General features: G+C 35.4%; 1 protein-coding gene and 1 pseudogene across 1 annotated transcript in view; both read right to left on the bottom strand.

Moving 5' to 3' along the window:
- CDH12 (cadherin 12) overlaps positions 1-23,823 on the bottom strand; it is a 1,005,439-nt gene that overhangs the window by 19,501 nt on the left and 962,115 nt on the right. The window contains exon 10 of the mRNA XM_007188231.2: positions 7,364-7,500. Coding sequence (XP_007188293.2) covers positions 7,364-7,500 — 137 coding nt within the window. The remainder of the gene's footprint in view (positions 1-7,363; positions 7,501-23,823) is intronic.
- LOC130707031 (60S acidic ribosomal protein P2-like) lies at positions 1,445-6,371 on the bottom strand (annotated as a pseudogene).

Here is a 23,823-nt window from a genome sequence, read left to right on the forward strand (position 1 = left end):
TCCATTAGATGACCTAGGTATCTTGTTTAAAATGGAGATTTCTTGGCAGTAATCCCAGAAATTCTGATTCAGTTATGTCTTGAATGGGGTCCAGGAATACTGTCCCAGGTGATTCTGATTCAGGTAACAATTAAGAAGTTGAAGAACAGTAGTAAAAAAGAAAGGGCCAACCGGCATGCCTATTCTCAATAAATGTGCATATGACTTACAGTGCCCTTTTGAAAAAAGACTGGCCAAATTAGAAAGAAATGTCTACGGCTCAAACACTGCAGAGAATCCAGACTCACCCTTGTCTCTTGATCCTGATGAGGTTAACCTCGGTCACCCAGATGGATACAATGTAACCCAGCCAGTGCTGGTTTACAGGGATGCAGGCCCCTTGCATAACTACCTTGCAGACTCACCAGATGGGGAAAGTTGGAGAAGTGATATATGTCTCTTTGGACATATGTTGAGCTAGGGACATATAGTAGAAATAGCAGAAATGAGGATGGGTTCAAAAACCCACTTAAAAAACTTTGTAATTTCTCCATGTGGTATTTAAGACTCTGTTTGATAAGGCCTCAGGCTTCCTTTCTTTTCTTTATTTCTTAAAAATGGAGATATAATTGACATAAAACATTATATTAATTTAGGTGTACAACACAATGATGATATTTGTATCGATCTTGAAATGGTTGCCTGAAGCAGGGGTGCGAGCTGTGCAAAAAATAAATGTGATCAAAGTGTACAGACTTCCAGTTATAAAATAAATGTCCTAGGGATGTACTGTACAGTATGGTGACTGTACCTAACAATACTGTATTCTATATGAGAATAAAGAGGAGATCTCAGGCTCCCTTTCTGAATGCATTTTCTTTACCCTTCCCTACACATTCTGGGCACCAATTGTACCACCTTACTTGTAATTTCTCATCTTGACATGAGCTTTAATACCTCTCTGCCTTTGCTTAAGATGTTTCCTCAACCTAGAATACCCTCCTTTCCTCCTTTTCAATATCTTCTTCATCTTTTAAAGACTCAGCTCAAATGATAATTCCTGTGTGACATACTATGCTTATGCCTTCAAAAATAATTATTTTAATTATTTTCTCTCTTACAGCACTTTGTATTTTGGTTGCATACTTATGAATTCAACCAGATTGTTGTCTTTCTCACAAAATTTTCAGGCCTAGTGGTTAAGTAATATGGTCTCTAAACTTTCTTCACTTTTAGAGAGACTCGTCTAGTTGCCATGAAACACATCAGGTAGGCAACTTTCTAAAATGGCTCCCAAGAACCCCCACTCCCTGATACCCACATGAGTCACCTCCATGTAATTCTTTGCCCTTAAGTGTGGTCTGGATCTAGTGACTTGCTTCTACTAAACAGAATGGGGGATCGGTGATACCACTGATGTCAGAAATGACATCTTATCACTTTTGCAGGGGAGCAGAACTCTTCTTCAACAAGATAAACCCAGGGAGTCATCTGACTCCTCCAACGCCTTCTTCTTCCTGTCTTTTTTCTCTGCTGACGCCAAGGCTGAAGCAGCAGCAGGAGCTGCAGACCTGCCCTCCAGAGGTGGGCGCGCTGGCCAGATGGCTGATACCCTGAGCAGTGACTGATGTCTTCAGGGTTTTTTCCTTTCAGCTCACTGGTGACCTTGCTGAGCCAGGTTGTCACCCACCTCCTTGATGCCCACACGGTCCAGGATCTTCTTTATGTCCTTGGCACTGGCAAAGGCATTGCCACTAAGGGCAGCCAGCAGGGAGGAGGCCATGCAGTGTAGGTAGGGAAGAATCTTTCCATATACAGGGAAGTTATCAGAAAGGATCCTTCACAATAAAATCATTAGGAACTCTTGTAGCTTGAGTCTTATCTAGTAATTAACACTTATTGGATAGAGATAGCAATCTACCTACCTACAACCCTGGCACACACATAATATTGCACACATATTTCCCTATTCTCATACTTTGAGTCTGTATTTTGTTTCTAAAATGCAAATGCACTATAGATTTCTAATAGGCAAGCAGTCCAACGAGCTTAAATGTAGGTGGATATATAGATAGATAGATAGATAGATAGACAGACAGATGATAGACAGATAGATGATAGATAGATAGGTAGATAGATAGATGATACATAGATAGATGCCAAGGCTAACAATAATTTCAGCTTAATTATATGTACAACGCAAATGTACATAAAATTTTTTACTATAGTTTACTTTAATTATTTATGTATGTAAAAATCACCTTGACTAATTTTACTATTAACTTATTTAAAAATGAAGCATAAGGAGGTGAATATGTGTTCCTGTGAAATTGTGTTTTGGAGTGTGAGTCCTGGGCTCCCGTCTTAGCTTGGTCATCATTTGCTGTGTGGCAAATGGAAATAAATCTTAGCCTCTATTTCTTCACTCTTACAATGTGGACAGTAATAAATTGAGCGAATGTATATAAAGCTACTGTAATAGTTTGGTTTACTAATTTATAATATTATCACTTACAATTATTACAGAAACATTAGGTACTTTCTTCTCATTTGGTCTGAGAACACCATTTCATGGCTAACTATTTGGCACACAGGCAGAAGAAACCCTTTAAAAAATTCTACCAAAAAACCTATTTACTTTTGTTTAAATCCTTCATTACTTAATGACCACAGTTTGGTCAGTATAAACCTTTTGCAACTTTCCCTTGGAGGCTATATGAGAGTGCACTTAAGTCTGAAGTCCCTGGAATTCAGCATAATTTGCATAGTTATAACTAACTAAAATAATTTTGGGGGTCAGTTTCTATTCCTAAACTGTCCTTAAGAACAGACTTCAGTCTTAGTTTTAACCCACAACCATTAATACTTTGCATGTATATAATGTTCTATACAATTTATAAAAAATTAGATGAAGTTATGTTGAGCCTAAATTATGGACAATAATCTCAGTTTGATTTTCTGTATATATGAAGATGATACTACTTACATTATGTTGAAGCAAAAAAAGTTAAAGCAAAGTAGCTCTAATGCCAAATAACCTTAAAAATTACTCAACAATTTAATCCCAACTCATAATGGTATACTTAAACATAACATTTTCCCCAAATATAGCACGCAGTAAGTCTATCACTGATTTTTGAACTCTTCCACAATAGAAACAATCTATTGCCATCTGGATAATTAACATGACCAAGAAAAGAAGAATTGTCTTTGGTATTATCCATTTATTTTATAATTATATAAAAGTTCTAAGGCTTTAATGTAGTTATCTTTGCCTAATGATATGTGTTATAATAACACCAAAACAAAAACCAAAAAAAAATTAGAAACATTTGCCTGTTGGAAGTTTCTGATAATTTGAATGAAGTGATTTTTGGAGGCTTGCGTTTTTTTAATTCTCAAGATTAGTATAAAAACAGCAAAGCAATAATGCATAAAATAATTATTAGTAGTCTAATAAAACTATTTGGACCTTGGACTATAGTAACTCTGATTAATGACTGCTTTTTAATTAATTGGAAGTTGTTCAATCATTGTACCATTTCATTGCATCTGAGAGTTTTTATAGAAGGGTCAGGGCCAAAACATATGCTAGTTCAATCTGCAGTAAGGTACACTTAGACAATTTTGTTCCACTTGGCAGGGCAAGTGTGGGCTATTTATTTCTCAGTCATTCACCATAATGAGAGTTTCCTGCTGAGGCTGGCTAATTTGATCATTGAAAGCAGCCTTATGTATTAAAATATAAATAAAGTTTACTTTCAAACTCTGTGAACTCAAACAAAGTAAGGCCCACAACAATCTATTCTTATTGCAGAATCTTTAATGACCATGTGATATATACTTAGCCTCTTTCTTTTTCATGGAGGTGTATAGTGTTCATCTCACCAGACTTCCTTGAGGGTTCTAAATTCCACACAGTAGTCTTTGAATAGACAGTGGAATGGACGAAGGGTAGATATTTTAGAAATATTAGCTTGGCAGCCCTTTCACATTGTGTGTATGTATGGATTATGAGTCTAAGTCTCAGTTCTGCATATGTCCAAGTGAGAGCCAACATAACTTATGAGAATCCACACAATGGGGTTTCCTAATTTGGATTTAAGTAAAAACTACATCCAGCAGGTCAGAGAGGAGCCAGCATGTGCCTTAATTCTATTAATAATTAACAAAATACAGTTTTCTAAGTTTGAAAAATCTAAGCTTTTAAGGAACAATGACACTCGTTTGCACAGTATGGATGTATACTCCTCTTCCATTTTCCAAGTGGTTGGAGCTCAGGCTCTGACTGCAGGTACCAGACCTGCTATGATGGGTGCCCTCACACCATGATGATGGTTTTGGTAGCTATAGTAGCCGCTGGGGAGAAAGAGACCTTTTAGAGTTACAGTACAGGTGAGTGAAGAACTAGCTGCAGACTTTCATCTTGAGTTAAGGTACTGGACCTAATACTCCTCCTTCTAAAAATATGCACATGTTTTGCATGTGCATTAATAGAAAGGGTAGGTCGCACAAGATAGTTTTCTAATGAAAAATATTCTACTGTGGAAAATATATTTTTGATAAATAGAAGTTTTTTGAATAGGCTACCTCTGGTCAGTTATCATTTACTATATCCAAGCCATTGAGAGTGACTATAATATAGTCGATAGAGGTCTTATAATCCATAACTTAGACATCTCATTTGTACTCTATTTGTCAAAGATCTTAGAATACTAAAGTTTATTTTCTAACTATATTATAGTTAAGCTTTCCTCAGTGTTATGGATGAAGGAAATCATTCAAAGTTGAAATAACTGAAAGCATGAAAAGAATGATGAATAACACATGTAACTGTAAGAGGATGTGATATGGGAGAGAAGAAAGATGCCTAGCATGAAAGGAAACTTCAGGAAAACAAGTTAAAGAGAACTGGGGGACTGGCATTTGGTTCTGTTCTCCTAATAGAATGTCTTCTCAGGCAGCTGACTGGATGATCAGCTCTCAGAGCCTAACAGAGCAAGGAGGGCAGATTTGAAACTCCTTTCAGCATGACAGAGAAAGCATATGGTAGAGGGGCAGGCTGTAATGTACCTGTTCAGCATGACCAGGATGTGTGTATTTCCTCAGGGTCAAGTGGACAAAACAGAAAGCTGGAGTTGAGCAATCATGCTATTAATTCACCCAAGAAAGCCATCTGCTACACAAGGGGACCTGGAATTTAAGAAGCTGTAAGGTCTACAAGAAAGCCGTCTGCTACACAAGGGGACCTGGAATTAAGAAGCTGTAAGGTCTACCACTGGGTACCCATATCAAGTTCATGGGCAAATGGGATGCTCAGAGACCCCAATACCAAATAACTCAAAAATCGCATGAAGAGAGTTAGTATTTGGGCAGTCCATTTAGCCAGTCAATTTTAATCCTAGAAGCAGTGGCAACCAGGGGAGCACTCTCTGGGGGGCAGATAAGAGAGATTTATGTGAAATAATGCCATTTGCAGCAACATGGATGGATCTAGAGATTATCAAATTAAGTAAACTAAGTCAGAGAGAGAAAGACAAATATGAGATATCACTTATATGTGGGATCTAAAAAAATTATACAAATGAACTTATTTACAAGACAGAAATAGACTCACAGACATAGAAAACAAACTTATGGTTACCAAAGGGGAAAGAGGGTGAAGGGATAAATTAGGAGTTTAGGATTAAAATATACACGCTACTATATATAAAACAGATAACCAACAAGGACCTACTGTATAGCACAGGGAATTATACTCAACATCTTGTAATAACCTACAATGGAAGAGAATGTAAAAAAAAGAGTATATATTTGTACATATACATGTATAATTGAATCATTTTGCTGTACATCTTAAATGATCACAACATGGCAAATCAACTATATTTCAAAAAAAAATCTTTAAAAGAGAGATATATATCATTTTTATTTCTCTCTCTCTCCTTTCTACTCCAGCTGGAGAATCTTTACCCCCACTACCAAGGAATCAAAGTTCCAACTTATGGTGTCATTGAGTTCTTCAGTTATCTATTGTTGTACAACAACAAATGACCACAAAAATATAGTTGCTTGAAATAATTACAATTTTAGTATTTCTCCCAATTTTGTGCATCAGAATCTGGGCAAGATTTGGCTGAGTATATATTCCATTTCACATGGTAATGACGGAGGTTACATTGTGGTATGCAGCTAGCAAGCAGCCTGGCTAGAGGTTGCAAGATGGTTTTACTTACATATCTAGCACTCTGACAGGTATGGTTAGAAGGCTGAGCTGAGCTGGGATTGTCAACCTGACCACCAACATGTGACCTCTCTAGTATGGCAGCCTCAGAGCAGTCGTCTTCTAACATAACAGAGAAGTAGTCCAACAAACAAGACAGAAGCTGCATGTTCTTTTATGCTAAATTTACCTTTAATAATCAGAATAACGTAAAAGTAATGAAATCAGCTAAAGGCATCATTAAGGCCCGGGAATAGGTGTCTGATTATGCATGTTTGGAAGAAGTTTTTGAAGATTAACAAAACTGTTTCCCATTTACACCCACTGAGTTGAGACTGACCCAAAACCCCTCAACAGAAATGTTCACGGTTAGCTTCTCCCTGCACTGAAAGTTGACATTAGCTGTCAGAGTACTTGTACCGGATGCACGAAAGAAAATAGGAGGAAAACAGAATGAAAGATACTCAGAAGGGATTTCCTCAAATCTTTCAAGAGAACCCAAGCAGAAGGACTTGTACGATGCACTTCTGTTACAGACAAGTATGTTGCTAGCCAAGGTCTCCACTCCCACCCTCATCTGTTACCTTTGGAAGTTGTGATAATATCCTGAATTGTCCAGCCAAACACATAAGACCTATAATCATTCTCAGTGTAAAGGATTCTCTTCTGGACCAAGCAGAAACCAACACAAGGAGTAATTGCTAACGATCCTATAGATTCTGAGTGAAGAATTGCACTTGAAGAATTGCACTTAAAACTCCTGTATATTTCACAATGATGTTCATAACAAAATACATTTTAATGAAAGGAGAGAGAAAGAAGAGGGGTGAATTTAAAAATGCTCTCTTCAATTTCAGAAAATATTTCAGAAAAGATGATTTCATGTGATGGTTATTTCCTCCTGCAGGGTGGAAAAGGATGAGCTCTCACCATGAAATGCACTGCTAGATACTCATGCAGTCCTGCAAACAGGGCTCATTGGCAGCTGTCACAATTTTTCTGGACTTAATGCTATGAGGAAAAGGAGCAGGTTTCTGAGTTTCCCCAAGAGACCACTTGGCTGTCAGTCCAAAAATGAAAACACCTCAGCAGGGACTCATTTAAGAGTGTGAAATCCAAAGAATTGCAGTATAACATTGATTCCGTCCACGCCATACTTACTAACTTTACTCGCAATTATGGAGAAATTATACTGTGCGGTGCTTTCTCTGTCTAGTAATTCACTAGTAGCGATGGTTCCTTCAGTTGCATCTATTGTAAAGTAGCTGTCTCCATCACTCTTCCAATCTATGAAGTACCTGTATATAAAAAAGAGTAGATGCAAATGTGCAATGATTACACATTAATCATGATGGCAGTCAGGCTAACTTGACACAGTTCCTTATTTTTCTTCCTGTAGCTATTACCTACCTTGCAATAAAGAAGAGTATAAATGACAGCTTCTTTATTGCAAAGTCAGTATGCTCAAGGGAAAACTGGAAATAATGAAAGATTTAGTACTCCTGCTGTTCGTATTATTTTAGGGCCTTGACACCTTGAAAGCTCGGCAGAGACTAAAATTCTAAAGCTGACCATGGATTTCCTTAACCTGCTGAATATTAAAAGTTTTTCAAGCAGTAAAAGATTCCTTAATGGTGACTGTGGGAAGAGCTGGGGGTGGGGGAGGCATCTGGAAATAGCTACAAAGAACTGAGGTCAGAACACAGGTAGAGTCTTCGTTTCCATGGACAGAAAAAAAAAAAAACAAAACAAAAAACATGTTAGGGAAACTAAGGGGAAAAGTTTTAACTGACAATGGGATAATTGTACAGAAATATTTCCCTCAAACACATATAAAAGGGCCATGGTTGTTTTATTACTCTAAATATCAGGACAACTTTCTTAAAAAATAAACCAAAAATCAGTGACCTTGGCTAATAATGTCTCTTTATCTTCTGTATTAGCCAACCTTCCTGATAGTAACAGACGTTTCCTTCTTTATGTGAAGCAGCTGGACTATGAAATGCAAGAAAATGAATAAAAGACACATTGCATTTGTATAAACCTTTATGTAACAGTGGACATATAGAGTGATATATGTAAAATTATTTTCAAACATATTTTCAATCATCATATTAATGGACATTTTGAAATCTTTCCACATGCCAGGTATTGTTCTAAATATTTATATATGTTAACAAATTCCCAGAACAACCTTAAAAAATGAGTATTATTAATCTCCCCATTTTACATATGAGTAACAAAACATATGCTGAAGTTCACAAAGTCAGAAAGTTTTAGAGCTGATATTTGAACTAGGTCATCAATGTTTTCCATATAATTATCATAAGATAGTCTTACCAATTTTAAATGGATCATTTTTAAGTGGAAAAGGGCTCTGCTAATCAAAAGACTGAATGCACAATATGTTTATCACCATTTTTCTGGCCAGGGAATCAAGGTGAAGTCCTTACAAACAGTGGCTGAAACAGATGACATCATAGTAGTCAGCACATCTAAATCCCCAGGCCGTCATGAAAAGTTAGTTAAGACATGTGTTTCAAAATTGCAAGTTATAATTTTGACAAACTGGTTACCTAAAACTGGAGCAGTTTGCATATCATTTTGGCGCTAGATCAAAACTAGTTTGCCTTTATAGGTGAGATTTATAACTTGTCAATATTTGTTAGTAACTGATAAGATCAGAGTATGAACCAAGGTTTTTATCTGCCTCTGATATTTCTGTTGTTGATTTATGATAATGCATGCCTTATGAGTTCAATGTAGCATGTTATCTCATAGAAATGCTCTCAAAAATTATAAATGAACTTAAGGCACATTTAAAACTCAAGGAGTACAAGATATAATGAGCTTAATTCGCTCTATTGCCTGATGTCCTTTTCTGAACAAAAAAGCATCTTCTCACAATACCCCTTTTCAGCACCTTTATTCAACTTGAGCACATGGCTAATTTAAGAAGCAAATTGTTACTGAACCTTCTTCGTGACTATAGCATTTCTAAAGAATTGTTGGTGTAGACTAACAATGGTTGGTGTTTAATTGTAGCATTCACTAAATATTTACGGAGTGCCCACTATGCACTAGACATTGTACTAGGGTTGAAACAAATAAAAAGTAGTAAAGTAAGATGCCCACTGATAAAGAGTCTAGTTGGGGGAACACAGATAAACAGATGATTTTTATGCCTGGTAGAAAGACAGAAAAGACACTACAGGAGTGCAAAGAAAAGATGCTTATGCCTGGTTCAACACCTATTGATTCAGGCAAACCTTCCTGCACACGGTGTTTGGCTGACATTAGAAGGCTATAAAGGAATTATTCACGAGAAGAGAGAGGCAGACAAAGTGAGGAGAGGAGGAAAGGTATTTCAGGAAGCTGCAACAGCAGTAGCAAAACCATAGAGTTTGTGTGGGAAACTATAAGCTGTTGGGAAATATGGGAAAATATCTGAAAGGCACAATAACATGAAAAAAGATAAGTGATTTAGGTCAAGGAGGGTCTCGTAAATTCTATTAAGGAGGTGGGACATGATCTTGTGGGTAATGAACACTTCGAAAGGTGTAATTAGGGTATGGGTTAAGAGTTCATCACTTTTAAGGCACAGGGTAGATGTATTTGAAGGGAACAAGGCTGTAAGCATTTCCTGTAGACCAGAATCTTGCCAAGAGACAAAGATAAGAAGCTGGAAAGATATTTGATTCAATGAGTTGTGAGTAGTTGAAATAATTAAGGCTATGCAGGCTGAAGGAAAGAAGACATAAAACGTGCTAGCCACCTTTAATTTGATCAGGACACTCATGTGAAGCAGGTGTTAGATTTACTTGTTATGTTTCAGTGGGATACAGATAGGACAGGAAAATGGAATCCATAGAAATTAAGATTTTGGATAAGTATATCAAAGACTTTTTGATGTCAGAGCTGCACAGGGTCATAATGGGTTTCCTCAGAAAACCATTAAGCACCAGGAGTAGTCAAATATTGACGTCGAAATATTTGGTGCAGATACAACAATTTGTATCTACAATTTGGTGTAGAACAAATTTAAGCATGATTGGAGAGTCTGAATGTACCTTGCAATGCTGAGATTCTATTACTATTTTCCATATAGAATGAAATCTATTTCTCTTACTTTGCATGGAACATAATACTTTTTTTTTTTAATCAGTCATCAATTTTATACTCATCACTGTATACATGTCAATCCCAATCGCCCAATTCAGCACACCACCATCCCTACCCCACCGCAGTTTTCCCCCCTTGGTGTCCATACGTTTGTTCTCTACATCTGTGTCTCAACTTCTGCCCTGCAACCCGGTTCATCTGTACCATTTTTCTAGGTTCCATATACATGCGTTAATATACGATATTTGTATAATACAAATATGTATAATACATAATACTTTCTAATTTTTGTTTCGTATTAGCACTCTGTTCTAACCTTAACATATCCTACTCTGAGCTCTGCAATAAAGCCTCACTTTTCAAACATACGCTTACTTTTTTCCTAAGCCTTATTTTTAATAATAGCTTCATTCACATACTATACAATTTCCCAATTTAAAATGAACAATTCAATCATTTTCATATATTCAAGTTGTGCAATAGGTGGTAGGTTTTAAAACATTTTAAACTTATTAGTTCAAAACTTTTTCATTTAATTCATTAATTGGGATAAGCTCCAATTATCTGGAAATTTCACTTCTATAGGATAAAAATTGTGATGGTGCAAGGTTTCTGGATTTCTCCTCTGCTACTTTCTTTCTCATGAAGTGTATATTTTCTAGTGGAATGTTAATTCTTTTAATAATGTTATACCACATTTTTGAGTTATTTTCTTATTATCTGCTCTAGATGTTACCATATGCAGCTTAACTTAGATTCAAATTTATATTAACTTAATTCTAATAAAATATAGAAATGTTACTCCTAGGTAGCCATGTGCTATTATATATCTATACATATATGTAATACATATATTGTTATCTATAGTACACTGATACAGTAAAAAATACAATAAAACATTGTTAATTAGTACTTTTATTATTTTATGTCTCTTAAAACTGAAAAAAATAAAGGAACATATTTTGGGAAGAGCTAAAGTTCTCCAATCCTACGGGCTCTCTTACCCTGGGAAATTCTCTGCGTCCCTGCTGCCGGCGGCGTGATGGTCTTCTCATTTTGACTCTCTGGGAGTGGAACAAGCAACATGAGACAAGTGATTGGGCCCCATATTATCAGCCTGCCTGCGGTAGGGCCTCTGCCCTGTGAGAGGAGTGGAGCGAGTGGAGGAAACAAACTGCCAATCTCAACCACACTCACCAGGCCGCTTCTGAAAACTCAAGAGTTGGAGAAGATGAGAAACGCTGGCATCCTGCCCCTCCTGGTAAGATACTATATCCCATGATTGAGAGCTGAGGAGAGAGGAGCCCTGTTTTCTCAGCCATTCCATGCAGAGTCCAGAGAGAATTCTCTATCAGGCTGAGCTGGGAGATGGGAGTGGAAGGGAAGAAATAGGTCTGGGGTCAAGTGCCACAGTCTCTGGATGTTCTTATCGTGTTTTAATAGATCTTCTTGAATAAATGTTTCTTCATTTGCTATATGCTCTTAGGAAATTTTCCAGAGACCGTATATGATTGTAATTTTTTAAAAATAATTTTCACCATTTATGCTGTTTCACTGGGAGCATGTCTGCAGAGCTTCTCACGCTGCCATTCCTTAAGTAGAACCTCCATCAGTTTTTGGAATTCCTTTCTTCTTTTCTCATTTACTCCAATTAAACTGCATGATATTATTTAAAGCTCTTCTGCACGTATTTGCATTGTTGCAAATCTCTGCAATGAACAGGTCCTTTTCTGATGCTCCTAGCACTCAATTGTTTTGCAGATTTTGGCAAACATAAGACAGATCATATACATTTTGTGCCCATGATTGTCTTCCTTACTCAAGGCCCTTTAAATTACTTGAGGCCACTTTATTCATCTCTGTGTTGCCAGGGACCTGGGATGTTATTTGCACATAGCATCTGCAACTTAAACACTATATTGAATCAATGCACAGATCCTATTCTTACTACCTATATAATAGTTAAATATTTCTACTTCAAACCCTATTTAGGGTTTTAGGAATGTCTTATTTAGGACAACACAATCTTTCTGGTTTGCTGAGGACTTTCTCAGTACTAGTGCTGAATATCCTGGGATCCTAAAAACTCCTTGGTCCCAGAAAAAACTGGGACAATTGATCACTTTACTTCTAGTTAATTCTTACAGCATATTTTACAGTTTAGAAAGCTGAGTCAAACAGAATCTATGTACAATGAACCATTACACACCCACAGTTCATTTTAAATTTAGGTCTATCTGGTAATGTGTTTAAAAATTCAAGAACTTACTTATTGCATACATAAAATAATGTGCCTATCTCTGTTTTATCTTTCTATCTATCTATCAACCAAAATCCAATATCTTAGAAGGTGAGTAAGCAAATTTCATTTATTTAGTCATTTCAGTCTAACACTGACATATAGAGTTTGCATTCCATAAATCAACCACCCCTGAGAGGCAAAGAAATAGGTATAGAATTAAGAACATGAACTCTTTGGAGAAACAACTAGGGTGATATACCGGTTCCTTCACTTACCTTGTGCAGTTAGGTTAGGAATCTTTCTCCCTAATGCCTGTTCTCCTTGTCTTCTGTAAAATTTGGGAAAATAATACCTACCTAGCAATATAAAAGTAAATGTGGTATAGACAAAATGAGATAAGATATATGTACCTAGGTATGGAATCATTCATGTGGGGTGTGTACATGTATGTACGTGTGTGTACATATCCTTACCTCCCTCTCTCTTTCCACATTATTGATTATTTTGTATTATTTTTCAATTTAAAAAACCTCTTCCTATCACACAAATGTATGCTTTGTTCTAGAACAAAGTTGTCACATATGTAGCCTTCAAATTTAAAACACCTGAACTACGAAGCCCCCCAACCCCAAACACCGGAAGTACAAACCATGGGCACAATAGCCAGGCCTTATTTCTTACAATGGTGCTTTGGTTCTCATTCACTATTTTCTGGCATCTAGTTTTTATCTCCATCACCTTGTGATGTTTGATACCCCTTCCTCTGGATGTTATCCTCTTAGAAAGCTTACTGCCTTCTTATCTGAACATTTTCTACTCAGTAAAACATCTTCAGCATCTTCCCATAGCCGGTTAGACTCTTAACACTAGGTCCTGGCATTTTCCTAAGGTCCTACCTTTGTGTTACTGGCTGATCCCTGTGCCTGACTGAATGATAAACATTAGACAATAGCCATTTTCTACTCTGGTATTTTGCCCGCTATAGCAATTAGGAGACATAGATAAGATGTGGCCATCAATGAACTGGCAATGAAAACACTCCTACATTTCCTGGATATTTTCAGAGATGACATGACCCAGTTATAAAGTGTCTAGATCAGTTTCAGGAGAATCACCATCCCAGAGTTAGCCATGACTGGTTTACTTTGGGTTTGCTACAGTCCACATTCAATCTAAGGGTAGACTGATATCTTAATTGCAACTAATCACATAACGAAGCACGACCCTATGAGGATTTCCCAAGATAGACTCCCACCCATGTCCTCCAGCTGCCTTTTGTCTGTAGAAACACTTTACTCAAAGAATAAATTTAATTAGAGAAGTGAGAAAATACAGAAAGAAAGGAAAACAGTCAAGCAAGACAAAATAATAATAATACTTTGGCCAATAAACAAAGTCAAGGATCTTCTGAGCCATGTCCTTTAAGCTGTTTTGCAGATACTGAAACCCCCAGCAGGTGGAAGAATTTAACTGCATGCTGCCCACAAGCACGTTAGACCCCAGACTGGTTGGAACCAGAGGGTTGATAATGCTGACTCCCAATTACCTCACCACCAACCAATCAGAAAAACGTCCAAGAGCTAATCACACACTCCGCAACCCCATTCCCTCACCCTGTCTTTAAAAACCTTCCCCTGAAAGCCTTCCGGGAGTTTGGGTCTTTTAAGCACTGGTTGCCCTGTACTCCTTGCTTGGCTCCCTGCAATAAAGCTATTCTTTTCTACTTCACCCAAAAATCTGTCTTGGAGATTCAATTCGGTGCTGGTGTACAGAGGCCGCGTTTCAGCAAAAATCACAATATAATATAAACTGTCTAATTTGGCCCAACTTACCAGTTTAAATGAGTAAAACTTTTAGGTACATATTGTGTTTGAGTCATGTTATACTTACTTGGTGAGTAGATGAAATTCAAATTTAAAAAAGATGCTTAGGATAGATATATGATACAAATCTATAGTTCATAGAAGTATGCACAGGGACTGCTGATAAGAAACCTGTTTTAACAATTCAATGGAAATCAAAAATTAATGCATTAACTTAATCTGTGCAGACCACTCGACATAGAACAATTTTATTATTTTTCTGAAAATGAGCTTTCAGAAATGCCTTAAAGTTTTGTTCTCTTCATTAGGTAAACACTCCCCTTAAAATTGTTTCTTTTAATTTGCCTAATAGCTTTCTCACAGTTAATGGAAAAGCTAACTTTGACCCTGTCCCAATTCTCAAACACATTTTGTAAAAAAAGTACTTGATGATACAGAGTGCTTTAAAAATATTACATCTCATTTTTTAAGCAATAAAAATGTTAAGAGTAATAACTCAGATCAAGGTAGGAAATATTTTGTCCAGGTACTAATAATAGATCAAAATCTCTTTACTCTTCACTCTTTGCTAGTGTTTGTTTTTTAATTTTTTTTTTTTTTTGGTCTGGTGGCAGATAACTAAATGAAAGTAAATTCAGTTCAATTTATTTCTATAAACACTCTACTAAGAATTTAAGCCACATACAACACTTAGATTGTAATTGCTTCATCAAGATCGCAATTAAATTGTTTTCTGAGGAGTCCCAAATGTTTCTCTCAAACTTCCTTAAATAGTAGTTGCTAATTTCCTACTAGTTCCTTTTAGTTTTTTGGGTTTTTTTTCCTAATCCTCCTCCTCATTCTTATTTTCCTCATAGAAGATTACATCTTCGTTTAGATAGCTCCCCTTGTTTGGTTTAAATGTTTGATGAGAAGTTAAACACTAGGTTAAATTATTAAATTAATAAAGGCAGAACTATTCTGTCCTTAAATTCTATTTGGAAGCATGTGATACAAATAAAATAGCTCTCTAAAGAAAAAGAAATACACTATAATCTACATATTATTAAAATCATAGCTGTTATACTTTTCCTCAGTGTTGCTTACACTTTCCTCATTCTGGGAGTCTTTTTTTAGTTATTTATTAATAGTCATATGTGGTCTGCTGACTGTGTACGATCTTACGTTTCTAGTTAACCCTCGTCTGCCCCCAAAGCTTTACACCTGGCCTTTGGTTTATTTTTCAGAGACCTCAAAGCAGCTTCCTCTAATGGAAAGAAAATAAAGTTCAGGCAAATACTGATTAAATATGGGCTCTGCACAGGGAGATCAGCTCGGTGCTTTGTGACCTCCTAGAGGGGTGGGATAGGGAGGGTGGGAGGGAGGGAGATGCAAGAGGGAAGAGATATGGGAACATATGTATATATATATAACTGATTCACTTTGTTATAAAGCAGAAACTGACACACCATTGTAAAGCAATTATACTCTAATAATGATGTTAAAAAAAAAAAAAATATATATATATATATAATATGGGCCTGCTCTTAAGAGCTTAGATAGCAAGCATGTCATGGCAGTTTTCTCATTATTAAAAATATGGACAATAATACCTGGGTAAATAAGTAAAGAATGTGATTATGCCTTTGCTCAAGGTCTTCCCATGAAGCCTTGCCAAATTCTTCTAGGAAGCATTTATTGCTTCCTTATTACAAAATTCTATATTCTTACTTCTTTCATCTTATTTACCTATTTCAATTTGTATTAACAGTCTTTCTCAAATGAGAAGAGCAAAATAATTGTATTTTGTTTTCATGATTATACAGAAAGTTTCTTTAGAGTAGGATTGAATTTATTGTTCTATCCATAGTATCTTATACTTGCATGTATGCATTTACTTATTTTATAAGGACATCTGACTTTTCCTCTTAATAATGACCTGATCACATTCACACATGGAAATATTTGTTTTATATATTTTGAGTATTTAGACATATTTATTCTGAAGTCTTTTTATATAACTTTATCACAGCTGTTCCCTTGAACTGTATCAAATGCCTGTCGTTCCTAATCAAGTTGGATTTATTTACTGTCACTGGAGGCCATGGCCAAATGTCTCTGAAGAAAGATGCCATTTTAACCAGAGTCATTTACCATTTGATACCCAAATATAAACACCATATTTGAAAGAAAGCGTTTATTTACTGTTTTGTTTTGGTTTTTCTTTTTCTGGTAACTGATCTTTCATTTCCTCCTGTGGTTATCTACTCTTTAGCTCATTTCTCTCTGAAAATTACTCACATCCTCTTATTAAATAATCTGGGGCAGCTTATAAACTGGATCCTGATTATTACAATATTGTCCATGGAGGAGGATTTATATCTATTTATGATATATTTAAAGTAACTAATCTTTAAAAAATCAAAATAATTAAAACATTTCAAACAACTGTGAGAAAAGGGCTATTCTCTAAGAGCATGTATATAAATTATAGAGAGAAGGGAAAGAGCTATGAAATTTGCACTTATATAGAGCACTCAGCACTTTGAGAGAAAGCAAAGAAACTGAACCTCTAGCAGGTAAAATGTAAACCCAAAACATTTAAGTCAGTAATAAAGATCACAGACTTGGACATTCCTTCATTCTTAGGAGTTATGTGAAGCATAACAAGATAGCCTCAAAAACAGCTCACCATCGTAATATCTGGACATGCAGCCACTGTATCATTAGAATACTATAAAATGTCTTAAAATAAAAGCAAATTCATCATTGGCTACCAAGATCCAATCCTCATAAAAATTAGAGCTGTAGATCTGTGTCACAAATCCACTGAATTTTGTCAATAAATTCTTATGTCTAAATCTTATAAGGACTTTGTAGTTGTCTAGAAAAATAAAAGGTAATAAGTAATAAGATTTTTTTCCATATGTACAAAAAATGTCAACAAAAGAGCTGTACATTTTGTTTCTATATTTCCAGCCTGAAAAATGTCAATTTTCCCATAGTTGAATTAAATATTTTTCAGATTTAAAGTTATTGTAAGGTTTAAACCAGGGAAACCTATGTAAGTGTATAGAATTCTTGCAAGTATATAATAAGGCCCATAGTTATCACATCTTAAAGAATCAAATATTGTACATTTTTTACTGACTTGTTTTGAATTTCTGTCTATTTTGTTTAAGAAGCTACTAAAAACTATGAAATTTATTTGTATTTTCAACAATCCTAGAATTACAAAGCAACTCAAAAACCTAGATAAATATTTAGATTAACCTTTAGCAGTAGAGCAATTAGTATTTTGACCTTTAGAATCTGGCTGCTTATGTTCAAATTATTTTCCCATCTTTACTGAAGACATGATTGGTTCTTCCTGGGCCTCAGTTTATCCCACTGTAAAATAATAGCTGTGATGTTTAAAGAACTGTGACCAAAGGGCTCAGCCCAAAGACACATACAAATAAGTTATTACAATGTCACTATATGTTGTTAGTTAATTGCCACTGAAGCAAACAAGGGTAAACTTGTTCATCTTGGTACATGTTCTTTGCAATAGCTCCTCTTATGTTGATCATCAATGAATACATCATTTGAAGGGGAAAACAAAATAAGTTTATTCACAAAGGAATTTCTCATTCTCCACAATTAAGTTAAATTCTCCATCAACAACTTCTCAAATGAGTTACTGTTAAACATTCAGTTGGTATAAATGTACAGGGAATGCTCTTTTCTCCAGTGCAAACAAAATAAGCAGAGTATACTAGTAAAGGTACTTCCTTTCTTTAATATTGTCAACTGCAAATACAATTCCATCATAAGAAGGAGATTCTGATGGATGAATAATTTGATAAGCACCTGTAGGAAGCTTACATATAGTCAATTGTTTCACTGGAGGTGGGGTCTGCTGAGTTTCTGGGCAATGGTTAAGCAGGAAGATTAAGGAGAGATTACAGATATGCAAATCAAGTCACTGATGAATTAAACAACTCAGAACTAGCATTAAAAAAAATCTGAAAATGAGGTTAACCAAATCTCAACTTTTTTCTTTACCTTTGTGCAACAATTCTATTCCCTCCAATTAAAATAGTTTCTCACCCTCTATTTCATCTCCTTCATCTTAGACTTTTAAGAATGTATATTTTGGAGAAAAGTCCTTTACCAGATGTGTCTCTTGCAAATATGTTAATATTCACAATGTGAATGTTAACTGAAAGAGATAAGGTAAGCATTACTCAAAAAGGATTAACAATTTTATCTTAATACATATATAACCTTATGGGTAAAATGTTTTTTCCCAATTGCTATCAGAACTTTCAGTATTTTTTAAGAGAACAGGCCATAAAAATAAATTATTTTGCTCTCTGTTAAATAATAGAAACTAGAATATGAAAGAGTAATTCGAGTTATACCAAACAAGTAACTGGACTCTGCATAAGAAAGCACTTTTAAAGCTCACCTTAAAAAAAGCGTGTTAGTCTCTTTATCAGAAACTATCTTTCATGAATTATTTAACTAATTCTAAGTGGGGATAACAACTGGCATTTAACAACAGCTAGGACTAAATACTACTGAAAGAAATATTGTAAATTTTTAGATCATTTGAAAGTGTATAGAGAACATAAGTGGATAAAAAATGTAAAATAAAAAGAATAGAGATATTGTGTACAAATGGTAGACATGGAAAGAAAAAGCAGATAGAAACTTATAAAATATTTCAAAGAAACTACAGGAAAAAAAATAAAAAGGAGTGTGGAATTTAGACATTGCAGTAGTAGCTAAACATGTTAACATGTGGGGAGTTTGCCCTATTTGACTTTTTCACAACTGTGCTACACTTAGTGTTAGGACTCGAGAGAGAGAGAGAATTATTTTTTGAAGTTGAACTTTGTATAATGTCTACTTGCAAATGCACTGATAGCATTTAGCTTCCTTTAATTCTATTTATAGGAGCTAAGGAAACAAAAAGCCATTTTACCAAAAAAAAAAAAAAAAAGAAAAAATGAAAAAGAAAAGTATATTCTTGACTACATTGTGATAAAATAGCAGAAATTAAGACCTATAAAGATTATATCCAAACACCCTGGTCTACAGACCCTTACAAAATAAAAAGACCTATTATATTTATATATCTAGGTCTAGATCTAGATCTGCTTATAATCAATTAAAAATTATAAATGCACACATATACATACATAAACATTCTACATTTCATTAACTGGTTGCTTTATATATTAGGATAAATACATCAAGAAAATTTTAAAATTAAATTAATTTTGCATATAGTATTTGAAAGAACAAGAAAATATTCTTAACTCTCCAGCTCCCTTTCATTTTCTGAGTTTTGAAGATGGTGGTTAAAAAAGTAAATATATATTTATGCAATAAGCTAAAAATGACAAATAACATGGTAGAGTTATATAGTGTCTTTAGTGAATATGAAAGATGTGTAAAAGACAACACTGATAAGAAGAAAGAGAAGTGAGTTAGAATAGCAATGAGGATGCACATGGTTTTGCCACCTAAAATGGCAGAAGTCTAGGATGAAGGCCATGAAATAGAGGGCAAGATACTGTTTTAATTGGACGGAATTTAATTGTGTGAACAAAGGTAAAGAGAAAAGTGGAGTTTTGATGACCCTCATTTTCAGATTTCTTAATTCTTGTCCTGAGTTTTATAATATTTCAGGTTTACGTATCTATAATCTCTCCTTGTCATCCACAGGTAGCCATTGCCCAGAAACTCAGCGCAAGTTAGACTCAGTGAGACAACTGAGTATGTATAAGCTTCATACATGCTCTTAACAAGTAATGCATCCATCATAATCTCTCTTTTACAATGAGATTGTATCTGTGGTTGAGAATATTAAAGAAAGGCAAACCTTTTGTTGCTTATTTTTGTATGCACTGGAAAAAAATAGCATTCTTAAAACTGAGCAATATGAAAACAAACAACCCAATTAAAAATGGGTCGAAGACCTTAACAAACATCTTACCAAAGAAGATATATTGATCCAAATGGCAAATAAGCACGTGAAAAGATGCTCCACATCGTATGTTATCCAGGAAATGCAAATTGAAGCAACGATAAAGTACCACTACACACTTAATAGAAAGGCCAAAATCCAGAACACCAGCAACACCAAATCCTGGCAAGGATGTGGAGCAACAGGCCTTCTCATTCATTGATGGTGGGAGTGCAAAATGACACAGCCACCTTGGAAGACAGTTTGGTGGTCTCTTACAAATCTCAACATACTCTTGCCATCTGATCCAGTAATTGCACTCCTTGGTATTGACACACAGGAGCTGACAATTTATGTCCATGTTAAAAACCTGTAGATGGATATTTATACAGCTTTATTAGTAATTCCTAGGACTTAAAGAACACTCAAGATGTTCAGTAGGTGAGTGGATACATAAACTGTGGTACATGCTGACAACAGAATACTTTTTAGCACTAAAAAGAAATGAGCTATCAAACTTTGACAAGATATGGAGAAAGCTTTATGTAAATAGTAAGAGAAAGATGCCAATCTGAAAAGGCTACATACTGTATGACTCCAACTGTATGACATTCTGGAAAGGCTAAACTATGGAGACAGTGAAAAGGTCAGGGATTGGTGTGGGGAGGGATAAACAGAGCTCAGAGGATTTTTAGGGAAGTGAAAATACTCTGTATGATATTACAATGATGGTTACATGTCATAATAAATATATTCAAACACACAGACTGTACAACACCACGAATGAATCCTAAAGTTAACTATAGACTTTGAATGATTATGATGTCAATGTAGGTTGATCACTGCAATAAATGTATCCCTCCAGTGGGGGATGCTGATAAAGGGGGAGGCTATGTATGTGTGGTGGCAACGGGCATATGAGAAATCTCTGTATCTTCTCTCAATTTTGCTGTGAACCTAATCTTATCTTAAAAATATACAATCTAGGGCTTCCCTGGTGGTGCAGTGGTTGAGAATCCGCCTGCCAGTGCAGGGGACACGGGTTCGAGCCCTGGTCTGGGAAGATCCCACATGCCGCGGAGCAACTAAGCCCGTGAGCCACAATTACTGAGCCTGCGCATCTGGAGCCTGTGCTCCGCAACAAGAGAGGCTGCGATAGTGAGAGGCCCGCGCACCGCGATGAAGAGTGGCCCCCGCTTGCCGCAACTAGAGAAAGCCCTAGCACAGAAACGAAGACCCAACACAGCCAAAAATAAATAAATAAATAAATAAATAAATAAATAAATAAATAAATAAATATTTTAAAAAAAATATACAATCTATAAAAAATTTAAAAAATAAAACATTATATACCGATACCTCATTTAATTCTTAAAAAAATCTTGTTAAATAGGAGAAAAATAGAGAGCGAGAAAGTTTTCAAGTTTTTAATTTTTACCATTTCATTAATTAACATTTAAAGTAAATTATGTATGTTGCTCTAGGATTTCACTTGATAAGTGGGGCCTCTGTTTCCTCTCATTCTCTAAGCTTGTTTTGTATTTGAGCTTAGGTTTTTGCCCACAAAACAAGATTTCTGGTGTATTGGAAAGGGCCCTCAAATGAAAATTGCCTACTCTGATAGCCTCCTAATCCACAATGAAAAAATCAATTTCAAGTGATACAAAAATGTTTCCAAAAGTGCATTGAACAGACCAGATACGGAATATAAGATAATTTTAAGTGGGACTCATTTAGACATTTATGTTTTAACAACCAGTTATTAATTATTTTATGTATTACTTTTTACTTATGATACTTGATAATGGTTTTCTATTTATTAACCAATTTCACTACTTGATTTTACGCGATGGGTTTTTGTTGGACATATCATCAAACAAAAGGAGGTAACTTGAAAAATAAACCATTCAATTGTTCTACTAAATACTATAATAATTTACACATGGACGTTTATATACATAAAATAGATTTTAGTTTACATTATCAGTATCTTATCCAACCCATCTTACAAGGAGTGGGTTTAGAATGGAATTGTCCATTTTCTCATTTTATACAGAAAAATACTTTGATTAAATTTTATTTTGAAATTCATTCATAGGATAACTAAGATTTTTAAATGTTTGGAACAAAAGAAAAATAGCACATACTGAGCAGAATCATCCACTGAAATCTCTCTGTAACTTAAATCACTTATATCCAAAACAAATATTAATTTCCGATGTAACTGCATAGTCACCTGTTTTAAATTTCATTTCTTAAGAGACTGTCCCCACCTCACTAATAGTAGGTACACTCATTACACTCCTATTGGACTCACTAGAAATCATTCCCATGAACTATATAATAAGAGTGCCAAAGGATATAGAATATTAGAGACAGGAAATCAGTTCATCTAAAGGCAAAGGCTAGAAGAGCAAAGGAAACAATAACTAGAAATTAAGCTCAGGACAAGAGGGGACAGGATATGGTATATTTGGGGGCATTACACCTAACTGAACCTTTCTTCTAAGGTTTTGCAATCCCTGGTTAATGTCATTGCTTTGTGACTCTTTGCTGTGCTCAGTGATGATGAAGTAATAATATTTATAAAATACCCAGTGGTGTGGAATAACCTAATCTTAAATTAATACCTTCCACAATAACCTATGAAAAGGGTAATGCAAAGCAGTAATTGCAGTAAAGCAAAGGAAAACAAAACAAACAGAGCATACCTACACATGCCAAGTAATTTGTCATTTTGATGCTTATTTTTTATAACATATTTTTACTATCATTCTTAAGTGAGCAAACATGATTTCAGACCAAGAAGAGATGATCCATACCCCACATTCCTCACCTGACATGATTCAAGTTTATTGTTTACTCCAAGAACATGAAAGTAAGACAACTTTCATGTTGATTCAAAAGCTCCTCTGTCTTTTGACAACCCCTCACGGGGATCAATTAAATCCATCTCTGTCTACAGCTTCAGTGAGTCAGGCTGCTGCCCATTAGAAAAAAGACTGGGGATACTATTTCATGTCACATAAAGTAGCACTTGTCAGACACTAGTTTCTGTGACATCAAAAACAAACAAACAAACAGATAAAGAAAATAGGCTTGTAGCTGGAGAATTTCTCTAAAATGTAGGCTTCCTTTATTCTTCACACCAGGGTCTTGATCTAATCATTTTCTTATATTTAGAAGTTTGTAATTCTCACCTTACCTTTACCGGGTGGTATTTTTTACTTGTCAACTCTCCGATTTTTTGGTTTTTAAGTATTTCATTAAAATAATGTTTTATTCATATCTCGACCTCATCATGCTATTATCAGTATTCAAAATAGAACATATGGACTTCCCTGGTGGTTAAGAATCCGCCTGCCAATGCAGGGGACACAGGTTTGAGCCCTGGTCCAAGAAGATCCCACACGCAGCGGAGCAACTAAGCCCGTGCGCCACAAATACTGAGCCTGCGCTCTAGAGCTCATGAGTCACAACTACTGAGCCCTCATGC

Source organism: Balaenoptera acutorostrata, chromosome 2 (genome assembly GCF_949987535.1).
Source record: "Balaenoptera acutorostrata chromosome 2, mBalAcu1.1, whole genome shotgun sequence".
In the NCBI taxonomy this organism is placed as follows: Eukaryota; Metazoa; Chordata; class Mammalia; order Artiodactyla; family Balaenopteridae; genus Balaenoptera; species Balaenoptera acutorostrata.